Below are 22,264 nucleotides of genomic sequence, written 5' to 3' on the forward strand. Positions count from 1 at the left end.
ACACACACACACACACACACACCAGTCCCTCTCACTCACTGCCTCTGGCTTCATACCTTCTTGGCACCTTGGTTTCTGTTCATGCTCCCAGGTCCTGCCTTTTGCTGCTGCCTGAGGTGATGCTCTCCCCAGGAGTCCCACATCCTGCCTCAAAATCCTTGCCCAAACCCCTCTCACACCCTGCTTGGTGGAACATGGTCCAGCCCTTCTTGGGCCAACATCTGCAAGTTGGTCAGTTCCACGAGTGACTCTCTCAGCTGAGCCTGTGTTCCTCCTCCCCTCCCTCCAGCAAGCACCACATGGGGCTCAGTTCTCTGTCCTCCTAGCTCTGCCCAGCTAACAGCCCCCTCCCTTCTTCCTTCTCCCTTCTCCACCCCCAACCCCCAGGGTCTTATTTCTCTGAAGCTCACCCCGAGACCTTTCAATGTTACTTTTCAGCTTCAGGCTTTGTTTTTTCTTTTAATATTTTTCTTTGTTTGTTTGTTTGTTTATTCCTTTTTGTTGCCCTTGTTGTTTTATTATTGTAGTTATTATTGTTGTTGTTATTGATGTCATCATTGTTGGATAGGACAGAGAGAAATGGAGAGAGGAGGGGAAGACAGAGAGGGCAAGAGAAAGACTGACACTGGCAAACCTGCTTCACCACTTGTGAAGCGACGCCCCTGCAGGTGGGGAGCCAGAGGCTCGAACCGGGATCCTTCCACCCGTCCCTGCGCTTTGCGCCACCTGCGCTTAACCCGCTGCGCTACCACCCAACTCCCTCTTTTAATATTTTTAATTCTATTTATTTATTTTGTATACAGAGAGAAATTGAGAAGGAAGGGAAACACAGAAAGGGAGAGAGACAGACACCTGCAGCACTGTTTCGCCATTCCAGAAGCTTCCCCCCTGCAGGTGGGGACTAGGAGGCTTGAACCCAGGTCCCTGTGCGTGGTAATACATGTGTCCTAATGTTGTGTCACTGCCTAGTCCCCTCAGCATGGCTTTTCAACCTTCTTTGGGCACAAAGGAAAGGACATGCTCTGCATGGCAAGATGGGATAAGTGGAGGGCCAGCTGGCAGTCCAGGTGGCACAGGCCGGGAAGCCTGGCACCCCAAGTCCGGCCCCGAGGCTGGAGGGATAATGGAGCCATCCTCCTGGTTCACCTGAGCCACATTCTGTTGAGACACTAAACCATGACAATTAAAGTGGGGAGTCCTCCTTTTTAATCAAGCGACACAAATGTGCTGATGGTACCTGAGCACCCTCCCTACCCTGCCTCTGTCCTCCTGAGGTGGGTGACCTTTATGCTTGTGTGTGGACAAGGAACAGAGGCCCACAAACTGTGTGTCCTGCCCCTCCCCCCAGCAGCTCACCAGGGACCCAGCAGGTCTCTCTCTACCTGCCTTCTCATCTCAATAGTCATTCTCCATAGCATCCCAGGGCAGTCCTGGAGAGAGGGAGAGGTCCAGGGCACTGGACAATGGGCCCTGTAAACACAGCCTGCCCCATTCCATTCTGCACAATAGACTGCACTAGTCACTGGGACCCTGGGATTTGCTGAGCTGGTCTCTCTCCATTTATAGACAGCACAACCAAGATCTGAAGAGATGAAGTGTTTCCTACAAGGTCACATGGGAAGAAGAGGCAGAAACACTCTGACTCCCCACCCCCTTTAGTGTCCTGCCCCCAGTGACTTTGCTCCAGCATCCATTCAGTCACTGAGGCAATGTTATTCATGTCTGGAGGCCACTTTTACTGGGTCAGGGGTCTTGTCTCTCGGCAGTAGGGAGTGAGGAGTGGTGGACAGTGCTCCACTAATGGGCCCTGACTGGCCCCTGTAACAGATGACAAGATGGCAGCCTGGGCTTTACGTGCACACCACAGCCAATGCTCCCTGTTCTGTTTGTCTGGAAGTTCTGTGGGAGGGTAGTTACCTCTATTTTGAGGCAACTGCATTTGTGATAGGCCCACTAGCAGCACACGTCTCCTTTCACGTAGAAGCTTGTGCTCTCTGGCATTTCCTTCCTGCACCCAGCAGGCCCACAGGGTTAAGTAGGAGCTGTTCTCCTCAAACTGCTGCCATTGCTCCCAGAGGGCAGGAGCGAGCTCTCTGCCATCAACATATTTTCAGCCGAGTTATATTTTGCATAAAGTAAACTTAGCAAACAGAGAACACAGTGAGAATATATTTGGCTTTGAAGCATCAGTGTTCTGACAAGCATTTCCTATTAGCTATCTCCGAGCAGACCAGCCTGGCTGGGTTTTGCTTAAGTGGCATAATTCTCCCGCAGTGGAGACAGCTCATTCATTAGTCATTCTCCAAGCCAAATACAAAATATCCTTCTCTAAGCCAACTCCACCAACCAGCTCTGCAGCCCCGGGTGGAACAATGAAACTGTGGAGCGGATGGGGCCGGGCAGAGGTCAGGCCGAGAGTCCCTGCCTGCCTGCTTTTTCGGAACAGGAATAGGAAGGACACCCCTTCCTCGGGTCAGTGGCAGTTTCAGGAGCCCATCACATGATGGCTGGGCTCACTCCCTTTCTCTACCCAGTCTCTTGCAACAGCACGAGTCTCAGGTGAATAGGCCCCGTTTTGTTTATTTATTTTCTTCAGCTACCTTTAGAAGCTACAGGTAGAGGAAGCTGAGGAATGTGTCCTTTCCTGCTCAGATCTTGTAGCTGAACTCAGCCCTTCCTCAATGGGCATCCTGCATGTTATCTCCCTTAATCCTTGGCACGAGGCCGATGTCTCCATTTTACAGATGAGGAAACCAGGGCTCAGAAAAAGTGACATAAGGGTGTGGATCTGCCAGGCTCCAAAAGGCACCTCCTGTCCGCACTCTCTGAAGTCTCCTTTGGGGATGGTCATCTGAGTTTAAACGTGAGAATGTGCAGTAAGAACCTACTGTCCCCAACTCCCAGAACAGGCAGGCTGGGAAGGCAGCCGGGAGAGAGCAGCAAAGGTATGATGCTCTAAAAGTCAGACCGAAGCCCCCCTCTGGTGGGAGTCAGGGCCAAGGGCAGCTCGGAGGCAGCAGAGTTTGGGTTTGAGGTGGATCATGAGCTGGGATCAAGTCAAAGGTAAAATGTATCTATCTATACAGGGACTGAGAAGTGGTACCACATGTTGAGCACAAGTTACCATGTTCAAGGGCCCTGGTTCAAGCCCCCAGTCCCCACCATATGGGGGAAACTTTAGGAGCAGTGAAGCAGGTCTGCAGGTGTTTCTTTCTCCCTTTCTGGTTTTTATTTGTTGGTTTGTTTGTTTTTGTTTTGCCTCCAGGGTTACTGCTGGAGCTCAGTGCCTCCACCATGAATCCACTGCTCCTGGAGGCTATTTTTTTTCCCCGTTTTGTTGCCCTTGTTGTTTATCTTGGTTGTGGTTATTATTGTTGTTATTGATGTTGTTTTTGTTGGATAGGACAGAGAGAAACTGAGGAGGGAAAAACAGAGAGGGGGAGAGAAAGACAGACACCTGCAGATCTGCGTCACCGCTTGTGAAGTGATCCCCTGCAAGTAGGGAGCCGGGGGCTCGAACCAGGATCCTTATACCGGTCCTTGAGCTTCACACCATGTGCACCTAGCCTGCTGTGCTACTGCCCGGCCCTCTCTTTCTTCCTTTCTATCTTGCCTTCCTCCTCAATTTCTTTCTGTCCTGTCAAGTAACAATAAATCTATATTTTTAATTGGACCTATACTATGTGCCTGGGAAACATCTGCTTTGCTACATGCATATCCCTGGTTTGAGGACCACACACACCCCATGAGAGCACCATGGCACTGGGGGAGGTGCAGGTGTTGTTTCCCCTCTCCTCTCTCTCTGCTTCTTCCTCTCTATCTGAAAATGGTCAGCTTAGAGCACTGAAGCACAGGCAACAGCAACAATCAACACAGCAGACACCCAGAGCCAGGACACTTGAGTGTGTCCACCTGGGCTGGACACTAAGGCCCTCCTCAGCCCCCTACAGTGCTATCCATCAATACCCCACCCACCTCCCTACATTCTGCCTTCAACTTATTTCCAAACACGCGTGTCGCTGCCACTCTACAGCTTTCCCACAAGCTGTTTTCTCTGTGGGCACATCATCTCTTCTGCCCAGGAAAACTCCTACTCACCCTTCAAAGCCCTGCCTAAATATCTCTAGAATCCTTCTCCAGCTTCTCAAAACACCACTGTCTATGCTCCCCTCTCTTTGCCCACAAAGTGCATCGCTGATTCTAGTGTAGTGACCTGGTAGAGAGCTGGCCTGTGGGAAACACTCCATCAATTGATAAAGCAGCATAGGTGGGATGGCTGTGACTCAAACACGCACCACACAACTCCTGTGCCTTGTCAGCCACCACGTTGCAGAACTACTGTGATGCCGACCTGACTTCGCTGGGCAGACAACCCCACCAATGTGTCCTGGAGCCCCGCCTCCCCACAGCCCTGCCCCACTAGGGAAAGAGAGAGGCAGGCTGGGAGTATGGATCCACCTGTCAACGCCCATCTTCAGCAGGGAGGCAATTACAGAAGCCAGACCTTCCACCTTCTGCATCCCATAATGATCCTGGGTCCATGCTCCCAGAGGGATAAAGAACAGAAAAGCTTCTAATGGAGGGCATGGGGTGTGGAACTCTGGTGGTGGGAATTGTGTGGAGTTGTACCCCTCTTATCCTATGGTCTTGTTGGTAATTATTAAATAAATTTTTTAAAAAGCATATACTGGACCTGAGGGAACCACCTTCTGGTGCTGGGAGCCCTCAGCTCTTGTCCCCACTTACAAGCCACCTCTATTCTTTCTCGTAACTGGCATGACTGAGATGCTCAGTGCCTGGGAGCTGATGTCATTGTTGTGGTGTTTTTCTTGAAATAAACTGAGAAGTGTGCATAGACTGAGGGGCCAGGCAGTGTTGCACGCAGCTGAGTGCACTTGTTACCATGTACAAGAAGCCTAGTTCCAGCCCCCTCTCCCCACCTGTTGAAGGAAGCTTCATGGACCATGAAGCTTGTCTACAGTTGTCTGTTTTTCTCTCTCCTCATGCCCTCTCAATTTCTCTCTGTCATATCAAATAAAATCAAAAAGGGGGGTGGGAGGGAAAAAAATAACTGCCCGGAGCAGTGGATTTGTAGCACTGGCACTGAGACCCAGCAATAATCCTGGTGATAATGGAGGAGGAGGAGGAGAGGAAGAAGAGAAGGAAGAGGAAGAGGGGAAGGGAGGTAGGGGGAGGAGAAGAAGAAAAGAAGAAAGAGGAGGGAGAAAAAGGGGGAAGGAGAGGAAGAGAGAAGGAAGAGAAGGAGGAGGAAGAGGGACACTAAATCTAGGCTCGAGGCTGTGTCTTTCCATCCCAAAGCAAGCCTTCAGGGAGTCCTGCAGCCTCTCCAGCCCCTACTGTCTCCTCTAGAGTGAGCGACACTGCCAGGTGTCCCTCCTATCTGTAATGAAAGCAAACCAGAAGCAAAATCCAACCAGCATCACCATCCCAGTCCCCAGCTTCTGGGTGTGGCCTCTGATCAAGAAATCAGAAGCCATGCTGAGCCTGATGTCCCTTTTGGAGGGTGGGGGGTGCTCTTCCCTGGGGACTCAGAGCCTCCTCCTTGTCTCCCCCCACCCTCCACCCACGGGGCTGAGGAGATGGTCTGGACCATGTGGCAGGATCCCTCTTCTCCCCAACACCAGCTATGATTAGCTGTGTCCTCACCACGAAACTGCAGGGGTGTGTGCGGGTGAGTCACAGATGCAGGATCACATTTATAGAGTGCCTGTAAGGGAGGAGGGGGTTGGGGGAGGCTCTTTCTCCCCACGCCCAGCAGCCCTGACCATTTCAGGACCCAGGTCTGTGGGTTTGTGGGAGGGAGTTGCGGTTCAGAGGCACCCAGCTTCTAGTGCCAAGCCTCAACCACCCAAACCAGGGCCCCCACCCCCTGAGGCCTATCACAGGTAGTCCTAGTGGCAATAAAGGAGAAGGAGGAGGAGCAGAGAAAAAAGAGAAGGATGAAGAGTAATAGGAGGAGAAGAAGCAGCAGCAGAGGAAGAAGAGGAGGAGGAAGATGATAATGAGGACTAGGAGGCCCAAGAGTCACTTTCTCCTGACCGCATGTCTCCCCCAGAGGCAAGAGATCTCACCAGGCAGGAGTGCCTGGTCTGAACCTCACAAGTTTGGGGGGAGGGGGCTGGGGGCAGCTCCCACCACCCACCCTGCCCCCAATCCCAGGCTCATTCTGTGAGGCCTGCCCACATGGAGCATGGGCAGCCCGGGCCTGTCCAAACTGGTCACTGCACCCCTCCTCCCCCTTCCAGAGAAGGCCTCTGAGCTGGGCAGGCAGGGAGGGAGGGAAGGAAGGAGGGAGGCAGGACAGGCGGCCGGGCAAGTGGCAGCAGGCAGAGAGGGCCTGGCCTGCAGACAGTGAGTCAGCTGGGTCCCCGCTGCTCCCTGGACAGGGCCGGAATAATGACAATAATAATAGACAGCTGGGGTGCTGTTATTAACACCCACCTCTCCTCCCAGGATGCTATCTGCCTCTTCAGCTGATGGCCCTCTGGGGTAGGGCGGTGCCGAGGGCAGAGCTCTTGGTGCCCTCTCTTAAACAGGGGATAGGAGTGGTGGGGGGCAGGGAAACTAAGGCCAAAGTGAGTGACAGCCCACCACCCAGCATGAGGAGTCCTGAGAAAAAGGCTCTGCCTCAGAAGCCATGCAAGCCACACAGCCCACAGCCCTGAGGTCCTTCTCACTGCAGAGCTATACTCCCAAAGCAGAGAGAACCCATGTTCTTACAGCCAAGCCTCAGGTCCTTGCTCTAAACAACCCAAGAGGAGCAGGGATGAGGACTAGGCCCATTGGTTGGAAGAAGAGACTGAGGTTTAGAGAGGCAGGGGACTTCTCTGTGGTCACACAGCAAGGGAGTGGCCGAGCCAGGCCTGGAGCCCAGAGACTCCCCCATCCAAATCAGGCCCCTGTAGACACGTGGGTCTGTCCTTTGTCCACTGGACTCTCTCAGGACTATTGCTTGGCCCTAGGACCCTTGAGGCCAGCTTTCATTTTCATCTTTGAGCAGCCATGGAAAAGTAACGACTTACTGCTTTAATGTCGGGGTCTCAGTAATTATCTGGTCTCCGCCACCCACTCAACTCTACCCACTAGTTATTATAATAGCAACAATAATAATTTAGAGAAGCAGTGATGGGGATCACAGCAGAGTCACTGCTTCCCCCCAGTGGAAGGTTGGCCAGAGAGAGCTGCGGCCTCCACCTGCTCCCAACGAGAAGGCCCGTGTTGGCGTCCGGAGTCACAGTCAGAGTCAGAGACACTGGACTTGGGTTCAATTTCTGGCAGGCCTGCCATGCGCACCAGGCAGCTGAACGATCCTGACTTTCTCTTCAGTCACCCCTCAGTAAAATGTGGATAACAATCTTACAAAGGTGATGTGTTTTCAGCTGCTTGGAGGAAAGTCATCGAAGACAAGTTCTTGTAGAAGCATCTGCATCAATGTTGACCGTTGAAAAGGATTCTGGTGTCTGGTGCCCAAGGGTACATACAGTCTCCCTGCTCCAGGCTCCAGTGCTCAGGCTCCTACTCTGGGCCAGGCTTCCTGGCCTGAGGAGGCTTCGAGATTGGAGTGGGTGGTGGGTGGGAGGGAACTGGGCTGTGGGATCTGGCCAGGGCAGCCACAAGAATCCCTCATCTCCAGCAGCAGCTTCTGCCAGGGCCCTGGAGCTAGAAAAAGCAGGGCCATTGCCTGAGTGCAATAAATGCTTTTTATTAGCCTTTTTATTAATGAGGGTTGGTATTTGTCGAGAAGTGGGGACAACAGTTATTCCAGTAAAAAGATATTAGCTCCCACAGAAGGGCCTGTGTGTCTACCGTGCGATGGCCCCTGCTCCCCCCCAGGGCTGCTTTATTATAAGCTTGCACACCCTCTTGGCCTCTTAGCAACTCCTGAGGAGTGGGTGGGTGGGGGGTGCAGGGAGAGGCAGGCATAAGGCCCAGGCCTTTCAGAGGTTATGGGAAGCCAATCACAGGAAGCTCCTGCCCCCCACCCCAACTCCCCACAGAAGCTGGAGGAGATGGTGATTCCTACTCCCGCCCCCCCCCCCCCCATCTCTAGGCTCTTGGCTATTTTGCATCCAGAGCTGCTAGTGATGTAAAGGAGCTAGACATCCTCGAGCCAGTCATTATATATGAGAACATTTCTTTCTTTTCTTAATGGTTTACAGTAAATACAGTTGTTGATATGTTTGTAACATTTCTCAGTCTTCTGCAAAACACTCTCACCCGCAGCCTAGGTCCTCCTCCACCATCATGCACCAGGACCTGAAAGCCTCCTGCCTCCCTCCAGAGTCCTTTACTTTCATGCAATACACCAAACCCAGTCGGCTTTTTTCCCTTTCTGTTCTTATTTCTCAATTTCTGTCTATGGGTGAGATCATCTAGTATTCCTCCTTCTCTTTATGGCTTATCTCCCTTAACATGATTCCTTCAAGCTCCATCCAAGATGAGATGAAGAAGGTGAATTCACCATTTTTAATAGCTGAGTAATATTCCATCTATATATATATAACTTTTTCATCTATTGTTGGACACCTGGGCTGCTTCCAGGTATTGGCTATTACAGATTGTGTTGCTATGAACATAGGTACACACAGATCTTTTTGGAGGTGTGTATTTGGTTCCTTAGGACATATCCCAAGGACAGGATTTCTTTATTTCTTTTTTAAAAATTTATTTATTTTCCCTTTTGTTGCCCTTGTTGTTTTATTGTTGTAGTTATTATTGATGTTGTCACTGTTGGGTAGGACAGCGAGAAATGGAGAGAAGAGGGGAAGACAGAAAGGGGGTGGAGAAAGATAGACACCTGAAAACCTGCTTCACTGCCTGTGAAGTGACTCCCCTGCAGGTGGGGAGCCGGGGGCTCAAACCCGGATCCTTAGGCCTGTCCTTGCTCTTTATGCCACGTGCACTTAACCTGCTGATTTCTTTTTTTTTTAAGGTCAATTTATTTCTTTCACAAGAAAGAGAGAAGTCAAAACCCAGCTTCCTTCCTGAATATTCATTGCCAGGAATCCAATCTGGAGCCTCACACAGGCAAGTCCTGCACTCCACCCACTGAACACCTCCCAGCCACCACCCTTCTCCTTTCTTTAATTTTTAATTTTTTTTTAACTTTACTTTCAGCCATTTAGGTTTTTTTTTTTTAACTTAAAAAACACATTTATAAAAAAACCCTTTGTGTTCCGTCTCCAGCAGCCGCGTGGAGAGGAGCTGCCACCATGTCGGCGCACCTGCAGTGGATGGTGGCGCGGAACCGCTGCCGCTCCCTCATCAGGAGGAACCAGCAGACCTACAGCACGGAGCCCAACAACCTCAAGGCCCGTAACTCCTTCCGCTACGACGGGCTGATCCACCACAAGACTGGCCAGCGGAAGCCGGCCACCTCCTACGTGCGCACCACCATCAACAAGAATATCCGGGCCACTCTGAGCAGCATCCTCCACATGATCCGCAAGAACATCCGCAGGGCCAGCGCCATCCTGCGCAGCCAAACGCCAGTGATGGGCAAGAGGAGGCGTGCCCACCCCACCGAGAGCTCCTGAGCATCTGCACAATAAAGCTCTCTGCCACCTTCCAAAAAAAAAAAAAAACAACTTTATAGTAGCAATGTTCTGAGTGTTTTTCAAATACTGATCTATTTAGTCCCCATAACAGACAGGTGCTAGTATTATCATCTCCATTTCAAAGATGATGAACTCAAGACTCGGAGAGGTTAAGTAACTTGCCCAAGATTACAAGTTACACAAAGCCAGGATTTAAAAGCAGGGAGATGTCTCCAGAGTCTGGAACCTTTATGGAAAATGACAAAATGGAACTTGGAATGTTTTCTAAAATTTAGCAGCTTTATTGCTCTATCATAGTGTATTAGGCATTTTCACATAGAAGACTGTAAACTGAATTATATTAGCAGGCCCCAAGATCAGAGCTTCTCTGAGTTGAAAGGATTTACTTTTAAAAAATTTTTTTTAACATTTATTTATTCTCTTTTGTTGTCCTTATTGTTTTATTGTTGTAGTTATTATTAATGTCGTCGTTGTTGGATAGGACAGAGAGAAATGGAGAGAGGAGGGGAAGACAGAGAGGAGGAGAGAAAGACAGACACCTGCAGACCTGCTTCACTGCCTGTGAACCGATTCCTCTGCAGGTGGGGAGCCGGGGGCCGAACCGGGATCCTGAAGCCGGTCCTTGTGCTTTGTGCCACGTGCGCTTAACCCTCTGGGCTACCACCCTCCTGAGTTGAAAGGATTTATAAGGTTTTCTCATAGTCCTTGGAATGATATGGGGATTTTTTTTTTTCCTGGAACATCCTTCAAATACGATCCTCCCACTTTTACCCGAAAACCTCCCGTGACTAGGAACTCACTACCTTACCTGGCAGACCATTCCAGCTCTGGATAGCTGTCAAAGTTAGGGGGATAAAAGGTCTCTTCTCAGTTTAGACTAAAACTTAGCTCCCTATAGCTTATTCCCTGTAACTCCCACACCCACTTTTGTTCTCTAAAGTTGGGGAATGGGTGGGGGAAGAATTTTACCCCTTTCGTATATGATAGTCCCTAAAGTACTTGAGAGAACTACTTTCATGTCCCCTCAAATCTTGTGTCCTCTTTGGGTTAAGTTCCCTTAGTTCTTCCAATGCCCTTGTGTGTTATAACTTCAAGACTCTCCATCTTCCTGCTCCATCCTCTCTGATGTGTGATGGTTTGTCAGTGTTACCCTAAGCATGGCGTCAGAGGGAAACATAACACTTCAGGTGTGGTCCCACCTGCTGAGGACAACAGGATCATCACCTGCCTCACTTCCTCCCTTTGTGCTCTGTCTCCAGTGATGCAGTCTAAATGACCTTGGGTTTTCTGAGAGTCACACTATAACCTTGACTCATATTACGAGTTTGCAATCCCAGCATAGTGCTTTTAGTTTCAGCTTCCAGATTCTGAAACTATACAATTATGCTGGGTCTGTTTGTTTGTTTTGTTTTGCTTTGTTTTGTTTTTGAGCCCAGGGGCAGAACTTTGTATTTACCCCTTGTAAATTTCATTTTGTTAAAGTGACTCCCCCATTCCATCTATTAAGGATGGTACTTAGAAGCTGTTTAACTCTCTATCATCTGAAAAATTGGATGAATAAATTAGTTGTTCCCACACAGGTTGTAATTCACATTTATTTTATTGTATCTTATTTTTTTTTAGATTTTATTTATTTATTAATGAGAAAGATAGGAGAGAGAGAGAAAGAACCAGATATCACACTGGTACATGTGCTTCCAGGGATTGAACTCAGGACCTCATGCTTGAGAGTCTAGTGCTTTAGCCACTGTGCCACCTCCTGGACCACTATTTTTACCTTATTTTTATATATTTATTTTGCCTCCAGGGTTATCACTGGGGCCCTGGTGCTGGCACTACAAATCCACTGTTCCTGAAGCGTCCCCCCCCCCATTTTTTTTCTACTTTATTGGATTGGAGAAATTGAGAGGAGAGGGGGAGTAGAGGTGGGGAGAAAGACAGAGAGACACCTGCAGACCTGCTTCACCACTTGTGAAGTAACTCCCCTGTGCATGGGGAGCCAAGGGTTCAAACCCAGATCCTCGTGAGAGTCCTTGCATAGTCCTTACGCTTTGTACTATGTGCACTTAACTGGGTACAACATCACTTGGGCCCCTTTGTTATTATTTTTTTTAATAACCAGAGCACTGCTCAGCCATGGCTTCTGGTGGCGTGGAGAATTGAACCTGGAACTTAAGAGCCTCAGGCATGGGAGTCTCTTTGCATAACCCATCATGCTATCTCCCTCACCCCTGTAATTCATCTTTAAAGCTGGGTAGGAAATTTGCCAAGGTTGGGTTTGTAGAGGAAGATAAGGCAAAACAAGAGTGACTCTGAAGGAAAGCTTTCTGTTTGGATCAACAAGCTTGAGTGCTGTGTACTTTCTGGTGATGCAAGTAACCAGGTAAACCTACGGCATTGCTTCTGCGTCAGAACTGTGAGCCATGACAAGGCAGGAAGGCAAATACTGATAGCTTGCTTCACGGATCTGATTGCTTCCTATGCCAACAACTGAGAGCTGAAATGAAGGTGTTATGAAATAGAAGAGAGGCCCATTGTAAGGTGACAAGCAAGGCTTCCATGCCTGGAGGGCTAAGGGATTCCTGTAAACTGTGGGACCTCTGAGAGAATATTCCTGGAGCAACAACGGAGCAACAGAATTGGAAGGGGACATTACATTAATAATTTCCTCTCAGCTAAAATAGCTATTCCCTTCAGTGATTCCTTAGAGGCCACACCTAGGCTCCGGAAGGATCAGATGGAGGCCACATCATTGGGGTTCAGAGCAGGCCACCTTTGTTTATGCCAAAGGGTGTTGGAAGCCAATTCCATGTTGCAATCTTGCTACCCTTGGCCCTTTGCAGAACCCAGCCCACTTGTGCCACCAACCACAGGGGGGCTATTTTTAGCTCTTTTTTAATATTTATCCAAGCCACTCTCCCTTTGGCTCATTTTGGCTCATTTTTTTTTCAATTTAATATGATTTTTAGTAGTGATTGAATAATGGTTCATACGATTACAGGGGCTTTTTTGTTTGTTTATTTGTTTTATTTTGTTATTGTCATTGTCCTTACATCCTTCAACATCCTGGATGGCTTCTTCAGATAGAAAGACAGAGACGGAGAGAGAAGCCACAACACTGAAGCTTTCCCAGTGCCATGGGGAACAGGGATTCAAAACCTGGGTTGTGTACATGGTAAAGTAGGTACCTTCCCAGATGAGCTATCTCTTCCCACCCTCGCCACCCTTGACCCACTTTTTTATTATTATTATTTCTAGTTCCATCTCCTGCTGCTCCGTATACTCCCCCCCAACCCTCAACCCCCAACCCTGAGTCTGGGGTAGGGGGTGGGGGGTGGGGATGCTGTGGTCTCCCAAACATCTGAGCTGGATGGAGCCACAGGAACTGGGGTTTGGTAAGTGAAACCAGGGCATTTCCGAGGTAGGTGTGAAGCAGAGGTGGAGTCAGGTTGTGTGGGGTAGGACAAGCCTAGAAGGCTGACACAGGACAGACCCTGGGGCCAAGCGGAAGTCAGGGTCGGGGCAGAGCAGAGCAGGAGATGCTGGGCTGGCGAGGCAGGTGGTTCCTGTGACTGAAGCAGTGCAAGCCTCTTGGAGCTAAGGGCCCAGTGAGGGTGGCACCCAGTCCAGTACTTTTCTGACTCCCCAGTCCAGTCTTGCAGCCTTAGTCCACTCAGGCTGCTATAGTAAAACCACTTACATTGAAAATGGATTCCAGAAGAATTTAAAGACGGGTGCTGTCTTTGTTGATCTCACAGCAGCCTATGACACAGTCTGGCACCGTGGTCTCCTAGTCAAGATCTCAAGATGCCTGCCTCCATGGGTGGCCAAAACAGAAGATTCTTCTTCTCCAAAACAGAAGATTCCGGGTGCATCTGGGTGACAAGTCTAGCAGATGGAGACTTGTCTCAAGTGGCCTCCCCCAGGGCTCTGTTCTGGCTCCTACGCTATTTAATATTTACATCAATGACCTCCCAGAAACTTCTTCAAGGAAGTTCATCTACGCCGATGACATCTGCTGTGCAACTCAGGCATCCAAGTTCGACATCCTTGAGGAAACACTCACGAAAGACATGTCTCTGATATCTGATTACTGTAAAAAATGGCGACTAATCCCTAGCACTGCAAAAACGGTATCATCTGTTTTCATCTACACCATGCCTCGGCCTCGCGTGAGCTTAAAGTGCAGCTTGGCGATACGAGAATCCGTATGAAGCCCAGCCAGTCTATCTTGGCGTTACTCTCGATCGCACTCTGTCATTTCACGAACATCTCATAAAAACTGCAGCAAAGGTGGGCGCGAGGAATCACATCATTGCAAGACTGGCCAGCTCCTCATGGGGCACGAGCGCTTCCACACTACGATCATCCTCTCTGGCATTATGCTATTCCACTGCAGAATACTGTGCCCCAGTATGGTTCCGTAGCCCCCATGTCCACTTGGTCGATTCCAAATTATATTCCTCCATGAGGATAATTTCTGGAACCATCCGTTCCACCCCGGTTCCATGGCTGCCAGTTCTTAGCAATATCACCCCACCAGATGTTCGTCAGGATGCGGCATCATCTAAGTTCATTTCCCATGTCTACACTTGACCGGACCTGCCAATATACGCGGATATCTTCGCCCACCCTGTCCAACGCTTGACGTCTCGTCACCCAATCTGGTCCCCTACGCCTACACTGAACTTCTCTGTTCCAGTCTCTTGGAAACATAGTTGGCAGTCAGCTGAGGTAAAGAACAAACACCTCATCACAGACCCCTGCAGGTGTCAACCCGGCTTTGACCTAGCACGTTATGATTGGGCCCTCCTCAATCGCTATCGAACAGGCCATGGCCGGTGCGCCACTATGTTCCATCGCTGGGGAGCCAGAGACGACCCGAACTGCCCCTGCAGCTCCAGACAGACTATGACCCACATAGTCAATGACTGCCACCTCTCCAGATTCAAAGGAGGTCTCGAAACTTTACATCAGGCTCAACCTGACGCTGTTGACTGGCTACGGAAGAAGGGCAAACGCTAGAAGAAGACGTAAAACCACCCTAGACTGGATGCTTTAAGAAGCAAGACTTTGGGGCCCGGCAGTGGTGTGCTTGGTTGAGTGCACATGGGCACCATGAGCTAGGACCAAGTTCAAGCCCCCCCACTCCCCACCTTCAAGGAGGGGGATGCTATATGATCCGTGAAACACGTCTGCAGGTGTCTCTTTTCCTCTTTTCCTCTCTATTTCCCCTTCCCCGCTCAACTTTTCTCTGTTATGTCAAAGAAAAAGGAAAAAAAAATAAGAAGCAAGCCTTTGTTTTTGTTTTTACAGAGGTAGAAGATATGAAGTCGAGGTGCTGGCTGAGCAGACCAGAAATAGCACAGCTGGCAGAGTGTCAGACTTACATGTCTTGTGTTCCCAGCTCGACTCCTGGTGCCACATGTGGCAGAATGATGCTCTGGCCTATCTCTTTGTCTCTTTCTCTCTTTATCTCTTTCTCTCTGTCTCATGTGAAACTCCTTCTTTTTGCTATGTAGTAAATCAAACGGATCTTTAAAACAAACAAACAAACAAGAAGAACTGCAGGGATGGCTGACTCAGGGCCTATTTCCTGGCTCACAGTTAACAGCAGTCTTCTTGCTATGTCTCCTTATGGCAACAGGGGTAATAGAGCTCTTTGGGGTCCCTCCTAGAAGGGCACTATTCTCATTCAGGAGCGCCCCACACTCATGACCCAATCAGCTCCCAAAGGCTCCATACCTCCTGGTAATATCCCAGTGGGGGTTCAGTTTCAACACAGGAATCTGGGGGTTGGGACAGGGATATAAACATGCAGAGTGGAACGCACCTGCTTTGTCTACTACCTGGCCTTTTTGCTCATGGTCTTCTCTCTCTCCCTCAAAAGATTTGTTTTATTATCATTATTTTATGTAGCCACTAAGTTTATCTCTGGGGCTCTGTGCTGGCACTAAAAATCCACCACCCCTGGTGGCCATTCGCTTCCCCTCCCTTTTTTTTTTCCTCCTTTCTTTCTATTTTATTTGATAGAGAGGGAAAGAGAAAGAGAGATACCTGCAGACCTGCTTCGCTGCTTGTGAAGCATCTCCCCTGCAGGTGAGGAGTGGGGGCTTGAACCCTGGGTCCTTGCAAATGTTAATGTGGGCACTCAACTGGGTGTGCCACTGCCCAGCCCCTTAGTATTTTTAATTTGATAGGACAGAGAGAAAGCAAGAGGCAAAGGGGAGATAAGGAAAAAAGGGGAGGGACCACAGTCCTGCTTCACCTCTTATTAAGCTTCCCCCACACAGTTGGGTACTGGGAGCTTGACCATGGGTCCTTACACATGGCGGTGTGTGCATTTAATCGGACGCTCCACTGCCTGGCCTCCTCACAGTCCACTCTCAACTCAGTGGGCTACGCCTGCCAACCATTCAGAGAGCCTGGAATTGGGATCAAAGAGCCCTCTGCCACCTGCCTTAGCTTATGGGGGAGAGCTAGGTGGGCACCCCACCTGGCATCCCTGCTTGGCTGCAGTGGGAGCATGTGGGGTGCTAGACACATACCCAATATCAGGCATTGTTCCACAGCAACAGCTGAGTTCAGACAGACAAAAGGATGGAAACTATTTGTCCGCACACAGCCAACCTTTCCATTAATTTAGTAAATTGAGGCCCTCATGCAGTCCAGTTACTAAAAGGAAGGTGGAAGCCATGTGAGTTTCGAGAACTCAAACAAACCTGTGTGACAGAGAATTTCGCTCTTTCTGACCAATGATCTTCCAGTCACACCAATCCAATTGCTAGCAGATGGCAAGTAAGTGCTAAACACCATAAGCTTTACTTATTACTTGCAACATCTTAAAATTATTTTTATTATCTTTATTTATTGGATAAAGACAGCCAGAAATCAAAGGGGTAGTGGGGGAGAGAGGGGGGGAAGGGGGACAGGGAGGGGGAGAGAGAGAGAGAGAGAAAGCTGCAGCACTGTCTCACTACTTGTGAAGCCTTCCTCCTTCAGGTACGGACCAGAGGCTTAAATCCATGTCCTTGTGCATTGTGACATGTAGGCTCAACCGTGTGCACCACCACCCAGCCCCTTACTTTTAAGATTTTTCCATTACTAAGCTTTTTTTTTTTTTAATTTGCCTGTGGTCTGATTTTGATTTATTTATTTATTTATTTCGTTGTCTGTTATTTTTTTGCCTATGTTTTCACTGGGGCTTTGTGCCACAGTTCCTAGTAACCTGTTGTCCTTTCTTCCTCCTTCCTTCCTTCCTTTTCTCCCTTCCTCTTCTTCCTTTCTCTCTTTCTCTCTCTCTTTTTTCCCCTCTCTCTCTTTCCTCTAGTTAGAGGGTGGTAGAGGATGAAAGAAGGGGAGAGACCCAGAGAGAGGGAGAGACATGGTAGCACTGCCCCACGGCTTATGAAGTTTCCCCTTTCCAACATGTTCCCATGTGGTGCTGGGGGCTTGAACCTGGCTATGCACACCTGTGGATGCACCCCACGGGGTAAACAACCTGCCAGCCCCCACAATTCTCTCAGGTCTGAACTTGTAGACTTGTGCCAATTTGCAGGGTTGAGTTAGTTATGCTGTATTTCCATCTAATCTGTCAACTTTCTGCACATTCACCCCTCCAGAGTATCACTAATTCAAAGTGGATTAACCCCTCCCTCCAAGCCACAGGTGGGGGAAAAAAAGAGGGTGAGAATGGGATTTGAAGACCTGAAGGATTATCTCTTTGTGTTTCACTCCATGCCCTCAGACCTCTTGGGTAGAAGGAAGCAGACCTTCCCACTCCTGCTCTCCCGCTTCCAGCTGAAGGAGAAGGAAATGGGAAGATAACACAGATAAAAAACATTGGCTTCACCCAAATGACTCAAAGACAGGCGAGTCTCAGAGCCTTTGTATTTTCTTGAAACTCGAGGCCTCGACATAGAGGAGAGTTGTCCAGCTGCCCGTGTGGAACAGGGACTTCATAAATCTCCAGAAAACCTCTGACCCCTTCTCTTTTCACTCTGGCTCTGCTTCCTTCTTTGCTGAGGGCCCTTGTGTGTCAGAGCAGCAGGGAACTGCATTTGTCAGTTTTGAATCAGACAAAACAAACCTAAGTGGACAGCCTTCCCTGGGAAGGAGAAAACAGGGGTGGGATTTTCTTGTTAACTACCCTGACTTATTAGGCAGCACAGAGCCTGTCAGAGGATAGTGGCCAGGATTTCAGATTCAAGAAGAGAAGCAGCAATTTGAATGCTGAGTGGGGTGGGGGCTGGAGCTGGGGAAAGGCTCTGACTCCAGCCAGTGGCCTTCCCTCTCCCCCTGCAGGTGAGGAGAGACACACAGAGAGACAACAGAGGGACTTGCAGGTGTGTGTGTGTGTGTGTGTGTGTGTGTGTGTGTGTGTGTATACACACCTCGATGCAAGGAATAAACAGAGCAAGTAGTACAAGATAAGAAAAGAAAAGGTGACAAAAATTGAACACGAAAATACTCTGGGGGGTCGGGTGGTGGCGCACCTGGTTGAGCACACGTTACAATGCACAAGGACCCAGGTTCGAGCCCCCAGTCCCCACCTGCAGAGGGAAAGCTTTGCAAGTGGTAAAGCAGTGCTCCAGGTGTCTTTCTGTCTGTCTCCCTCTCTGTCGCCCCCTTCCCTCTCAATTTCTGGCAATTTCTATCCAATAAATAAATAAAGATAATTTTAAAAAAGAGAAAGAAAGAAAATACTCTGGACAAGTAAAAGACTCGGGGGTAGGTAGGGGGGAGAGTACAGGTCCAAAAAAGATGACAGAGGACCTAGTGGGGGTTGTATTGTCATGTGGAAACCTGAGAAATGTTATGCATGTACAAACTATTGTATTTACTGTTGAATGTAAATAAAACATTAATCCCCCAATAAAGAAATTAAAAAAAAATACTCTGGACAACAATGATAAAAACCACTAGGGATAAAACTGATAATAAGAGTCATATGATTCATTCATTCATTCATTTGCTATCTATGTATTAACTGCTTCTCTGAACAGGATGTGCTTCAGGGTCTGATGACTCAGCTGTCTCTAACGAATTTATTCTCCAGTGTGACACTTGGTATCTCCTTGGCTGGCCCTCCAAGGTGGTTATACTTCTCCCCCACCTCTGATGAGGAAGGAATGGAGGCAGAAGGAAACATCCACTACCTGGTTAAGGCTCATGGCAGAGCCAAGATTTGAACCCAGTTCCTTCTGACTACAGTCCTGTTTTTAACCACTGAACCTCCAGATACCCCCCACCCCGTGAGTTCTAGCAAAAGCTGCACTGGCCCTGCCTTGCATATTAGAACTCAACAGGCCATTTTCCGCTTAGAAAGCCACTGTCTTTTCATCTGTAAGGAGGGCCACTGGGTTAGTTGATCTTTGAAACCCTGTCCAGATCCAGAGGTCTATTCTTAGAGGCTTATTTTTTCCATTTGACCCTCCATTCCCCAATGGCTTCTGGTGAAATTCAGTAGCGCTTCAAAAAGGGGTGGACACCCGAAGTTTTGTTTCCCACACTGGGTTCCAAAGATTTCTTTCCAGGGATTTGGGGGTTTGTCTGTGAGAACTTTATTTTTGTGAAAATGATTCCTGGAGAGTCTCAGCTCCAGGGGCCTGTAACTCTGGGGTTGCCCTCCAGCCAGCCAGTGGGAGAAGGAAAGGAAACGCGTGGGAGGAGAAGGGGTAGGGAGAGGTCCTGCCTGGTGTGTGAGGACCAGCTGGCCCAGCAGTTTCCTTTCTTCCTGGAGGTATAGGACTGGAGCAGTCCCTGAATCATTCTTCAGGGAAAGAAGAAGAAAAGAAAGAAAAAAAGAAAGAAAGAAAGAAAGAAAGAAAGAAAGAAAGAAAGAAAGAAAGAAAGAAAGGAAGAAAGGAAGGAAGAAAGGGAGGAAGGATGAAGGAAGGAAGGAAGGAAGGAAGGAAGGAAGGAAGGAAGGAAGGAAGGAAGGAAGGAAGGAAGGACAAAAACCCCAGCAAGTCATTAACTGACTTAGGCTATACTCTCAGAAGGCACTGGGGTCAGCTGAGGGAGGGTCCAGAGTGTAGAGCCCAGGAGGAAACTATGAGGCTCCTACTAGAACATTCAAGGGAGGAGGTAACATGTCACATGGAAACGTGTGACTGAGCAAGGTGAGCTGGGTCTTAGCTTTTCACCTTAACCCTGACTCACCTCGCCCGACCGGTCAACCGCTCTAATGTGAGCTTTGTGGACCAGGAAAGAGAGGCGACAGCCTGAGCCCGGCTCTCCTGGCAGCTCAGGGCAGCCTGGAGCCCCCTGATAAGCTTAGTCGACTTATTAAATTACACAGGGGGAAAAATCGAGATGGCATATTAACTCGGCACACCTCTCCCTCTGCCTGGGGAGCCTGCCTTACCGGGTTTCATTTTTCAAAAGGCCGAAACAGATATGGAGATTTCGCACTCCATTAAAGGAGAAGGGCACTCACTTCAAGTTTTTTCAAAAAGGCCTTTTGGGTCCTGAGCTCCGTGGAGCCTGGTGGACCAAGACACCATCTGGCATGAAAGGTGTTAACTCTGGAGCCTCCTCTGGTCATTGCTAGACATCAGATGCAGAAACAAAGAGAATTAATTGTGGAGGTCGCCTCAGACCCTTCCTGCGCCCAGCCCGGCTGTAAGTGGAGAGCCTGTGTATTGACTTGCAGGCAGGAAGAAGCTAGGTCTTGGGGTCACCTGCAATGCAGAACGCCAGGTGCCAGGGCTCTCTCTGCAGGCCAGGGCTATCTTATCAGCCGGCTGATAAGGCTGGCGAGAGTCTGGCCAGAAGGAACAAATATTTATAAGCCTAACACCTTGCAGTCCCTGAAGATTAGTCACAGAGTGTGAGTAGAGTGAGGGGTGAATGAGAAATGGGCTCTGGGCAGTGGAGCCTGCTTCCTGATCAGATGCTTCCTTTTTCACTAAGAGTGAGCTTGGCTGAGGGTACCTGGCTGTACACACAGGTCACAACACTCAAGGATCTGAGTTCAACACCCCCCTCCCCGCCCCCATCCCCACTCATTCACGAGCAGTGAAGCAGTGCTGCTAGTGTCTCTCTCATTCCCTTTCCCTCTTCCCTCTCATTTCCTCTTTTTTTAAATGTTTTTTAAACTTTTATTTACTTATTATTGGATAGAGACAGAGAGAAATGGGGGGAGGGAAAATAGGGAAGGAAAGATTCAAAGAGATAACTACATCCCTGCTTCAATACTTGTGAAGCTTTCCCCCTGAGGTGGGGTCAAGGGGCCTGAACCCGGGTCCTTGTGCACTGTAACATGTGTGTCTTAATCAGATGTGCCACTGCCTGGCCCCTCAATTTCTCTTTTTATTTTATTTTTATTAGTGATTTAATATTTATTTACAAAATAGTAAGATAATAGGGATATAATTCAAGACCATTTCCACCACCATTTTCTGTGTCCCATCCCCTTCAAGGGAACCTGTAGTAGTTCTCCCAAGGTCACGGATACAGGCTGATACTATCTACTTCTAGCTATATATTTCCCCCTTTTTTTTTTCCAATGGTCCTGTCTTCAGTTCCTTTTTAATCCCTCTTGATCTCTCTCTGTATCTCTCCAACAGATAAATAAAGCATTTAAACAAAGAAGAAGAGGGAGAGGGGGAGGGGGGAAGGGAAGGGGAAGGGCATCAAGCTGGCTATTACCCATCATTAAGTACTCCCAGCCAGGGTCGGGGAGAGAGCAGGATTGCTGTCATTCTACCCCTGTGACTGAGTTGCAGAGGTGAAGTGCCTGGCCTGGTCACAACCCCAGCAAGAGGCACCTGAGCACAGATCTTTTGTTTCCAGAAGCCCTGAGCTCCAGTTCCCCAGCCTGCCCCTCCCCCATCCTCTCTCCCACCCCCCACCGTCACCCTCACCCCCCTACCCCCCAGCCACAGCCACAGTCCCTGCTCCATGGTCGATGAGGTCAAGCGGAATCTTCTCAAGAGGTCAAAAGAGACAGCCTATGGGAAGGTGACTGCAAGATAGCCCCTGCCCCCAAAGAGCCCTTGTGGTCTCTCCTGGGGCCTAGGAATCCAGCCATGGGGTCCCCAAGTCTTTGCTGTGTATTCATTCTCCCCAGGAGAGGGGATTAAACAATTAAATGCGGGTGAGTTGCAATGAGAGGCCCTTGGTGTCAGGGGATGGTCAGAGATGGATTTCCTCTGGGTGGGGGTGGGGTGAACCGCAGCAGGGAGCCCCACTCCCTCAGGGGGCCTGGCTGAGTCATCCCACCCGCTTAGGCAGGTGAGATCTCCTTGGCCCCTCTCTTCCCTGTTGCCGGCTCCCTGACTGTGCTCTGGGGGAAGCTGAGAGGACAGGAGGCAAGGACAGGGGGCAGGGGGCAGCCTCCTCAGAGACCTGGAGGTGAGGGGAACAAATGGAAGTGTGCATCTGAGTAACTGCAGGCGGAAGCTTAGGTTACAGCTGAGAGAGAAGGCCTGAGCACTCAGCAGAGCCAGATCACAGAGCAGTGAAGGGGCTCAGAGCTTCATTCTCAGAGCAAGAGGGGTCCAGGAAGGATTTAATGCTTCAGAATTTTTATTATTGAAAGGGTTAATGCTTTATAGTGCAGTCATTGATATGTGAGTACAATTTCATTGTGCACAAAGACCCCACAGTTCTCTTCCATTCCTCCCTCCCCCTCCCTCTCCAGAGTCCTTTGCTTTGATATAATACCCCATACCCAGTCC

The 22,264-nt window shown here is 49.3% G+C and overlaps 1 protein-coding gene across 6 annotated transcripts; it reads left to right on the forward strand.

The window, feature by feature from the left end:
* The first annotated feature begins 2,405 nt into the window (after positions 1-2,405).
* On the forward strand, positions 2,406-9,647 carry LOC103119516 (large ribosomal subunit protein eL28-like). Of its 6 annotated transcripts, XM_060170984.1 has the most exons (4): positions 5,757-5,801; positions 8,760-8,860; positions 8,954-9,048; positions 9,211-9,647. In XM_060170984.1, exon 4 carries the CDS (start codon positions 9,234-9,236, stop codon positions 9,555-9,557), a length of 324 nt encoding a protein of 107 aa, XP_060026967.1. In that variant the 5' UTR covers positions 5,757-5,801; positions 8,760-8,860; positions 8,954-9,048; positions 9,211-9,233; the 3' UTR covers positions 9,558-9,647. The 6 variants fall into 6 exon arrangements, with proteins under 6 accessions (XP_060026969.1, XP_060026971.1, XP_060026967.1 ...); XM_060170987.1 differs by lacking the exon at positions 8,954-9,048; XM_060170990.1 differs by lacking the exon at positions 8,760-8,860 and having other exon boundaries at positions 5,763-5,801.
* Positions 9,648-22,264: the final 12,617 nt, after the last annotated feature.

The sequence above is a fragment of the Erinaceus europaeus genome, chromosome 14, assembly GCF_950295315.1.
Source record: "Erinaceus europaeus chromosome 14, mEriEur2.1, whole genome shotgun sequence".
Classification (NCBI taxonomy): domain Eukaryota; kingdom Metazoa; phylum Chordata; class Mammalia; order Eulipotyphla; family Erinaceidae; genus Erinaceus; species Erinaceus europaeus.

Bases quoted from the DNA above. Each gene is read 5' to 3' on its own strand.
- LOC103119516 (XM_060170986.1), top strand. From the start codon at position 9,234: ATGTCGGCGCACCTGCAGTGGATGGTGGCGCGGAACCGCTGCCGCTCC.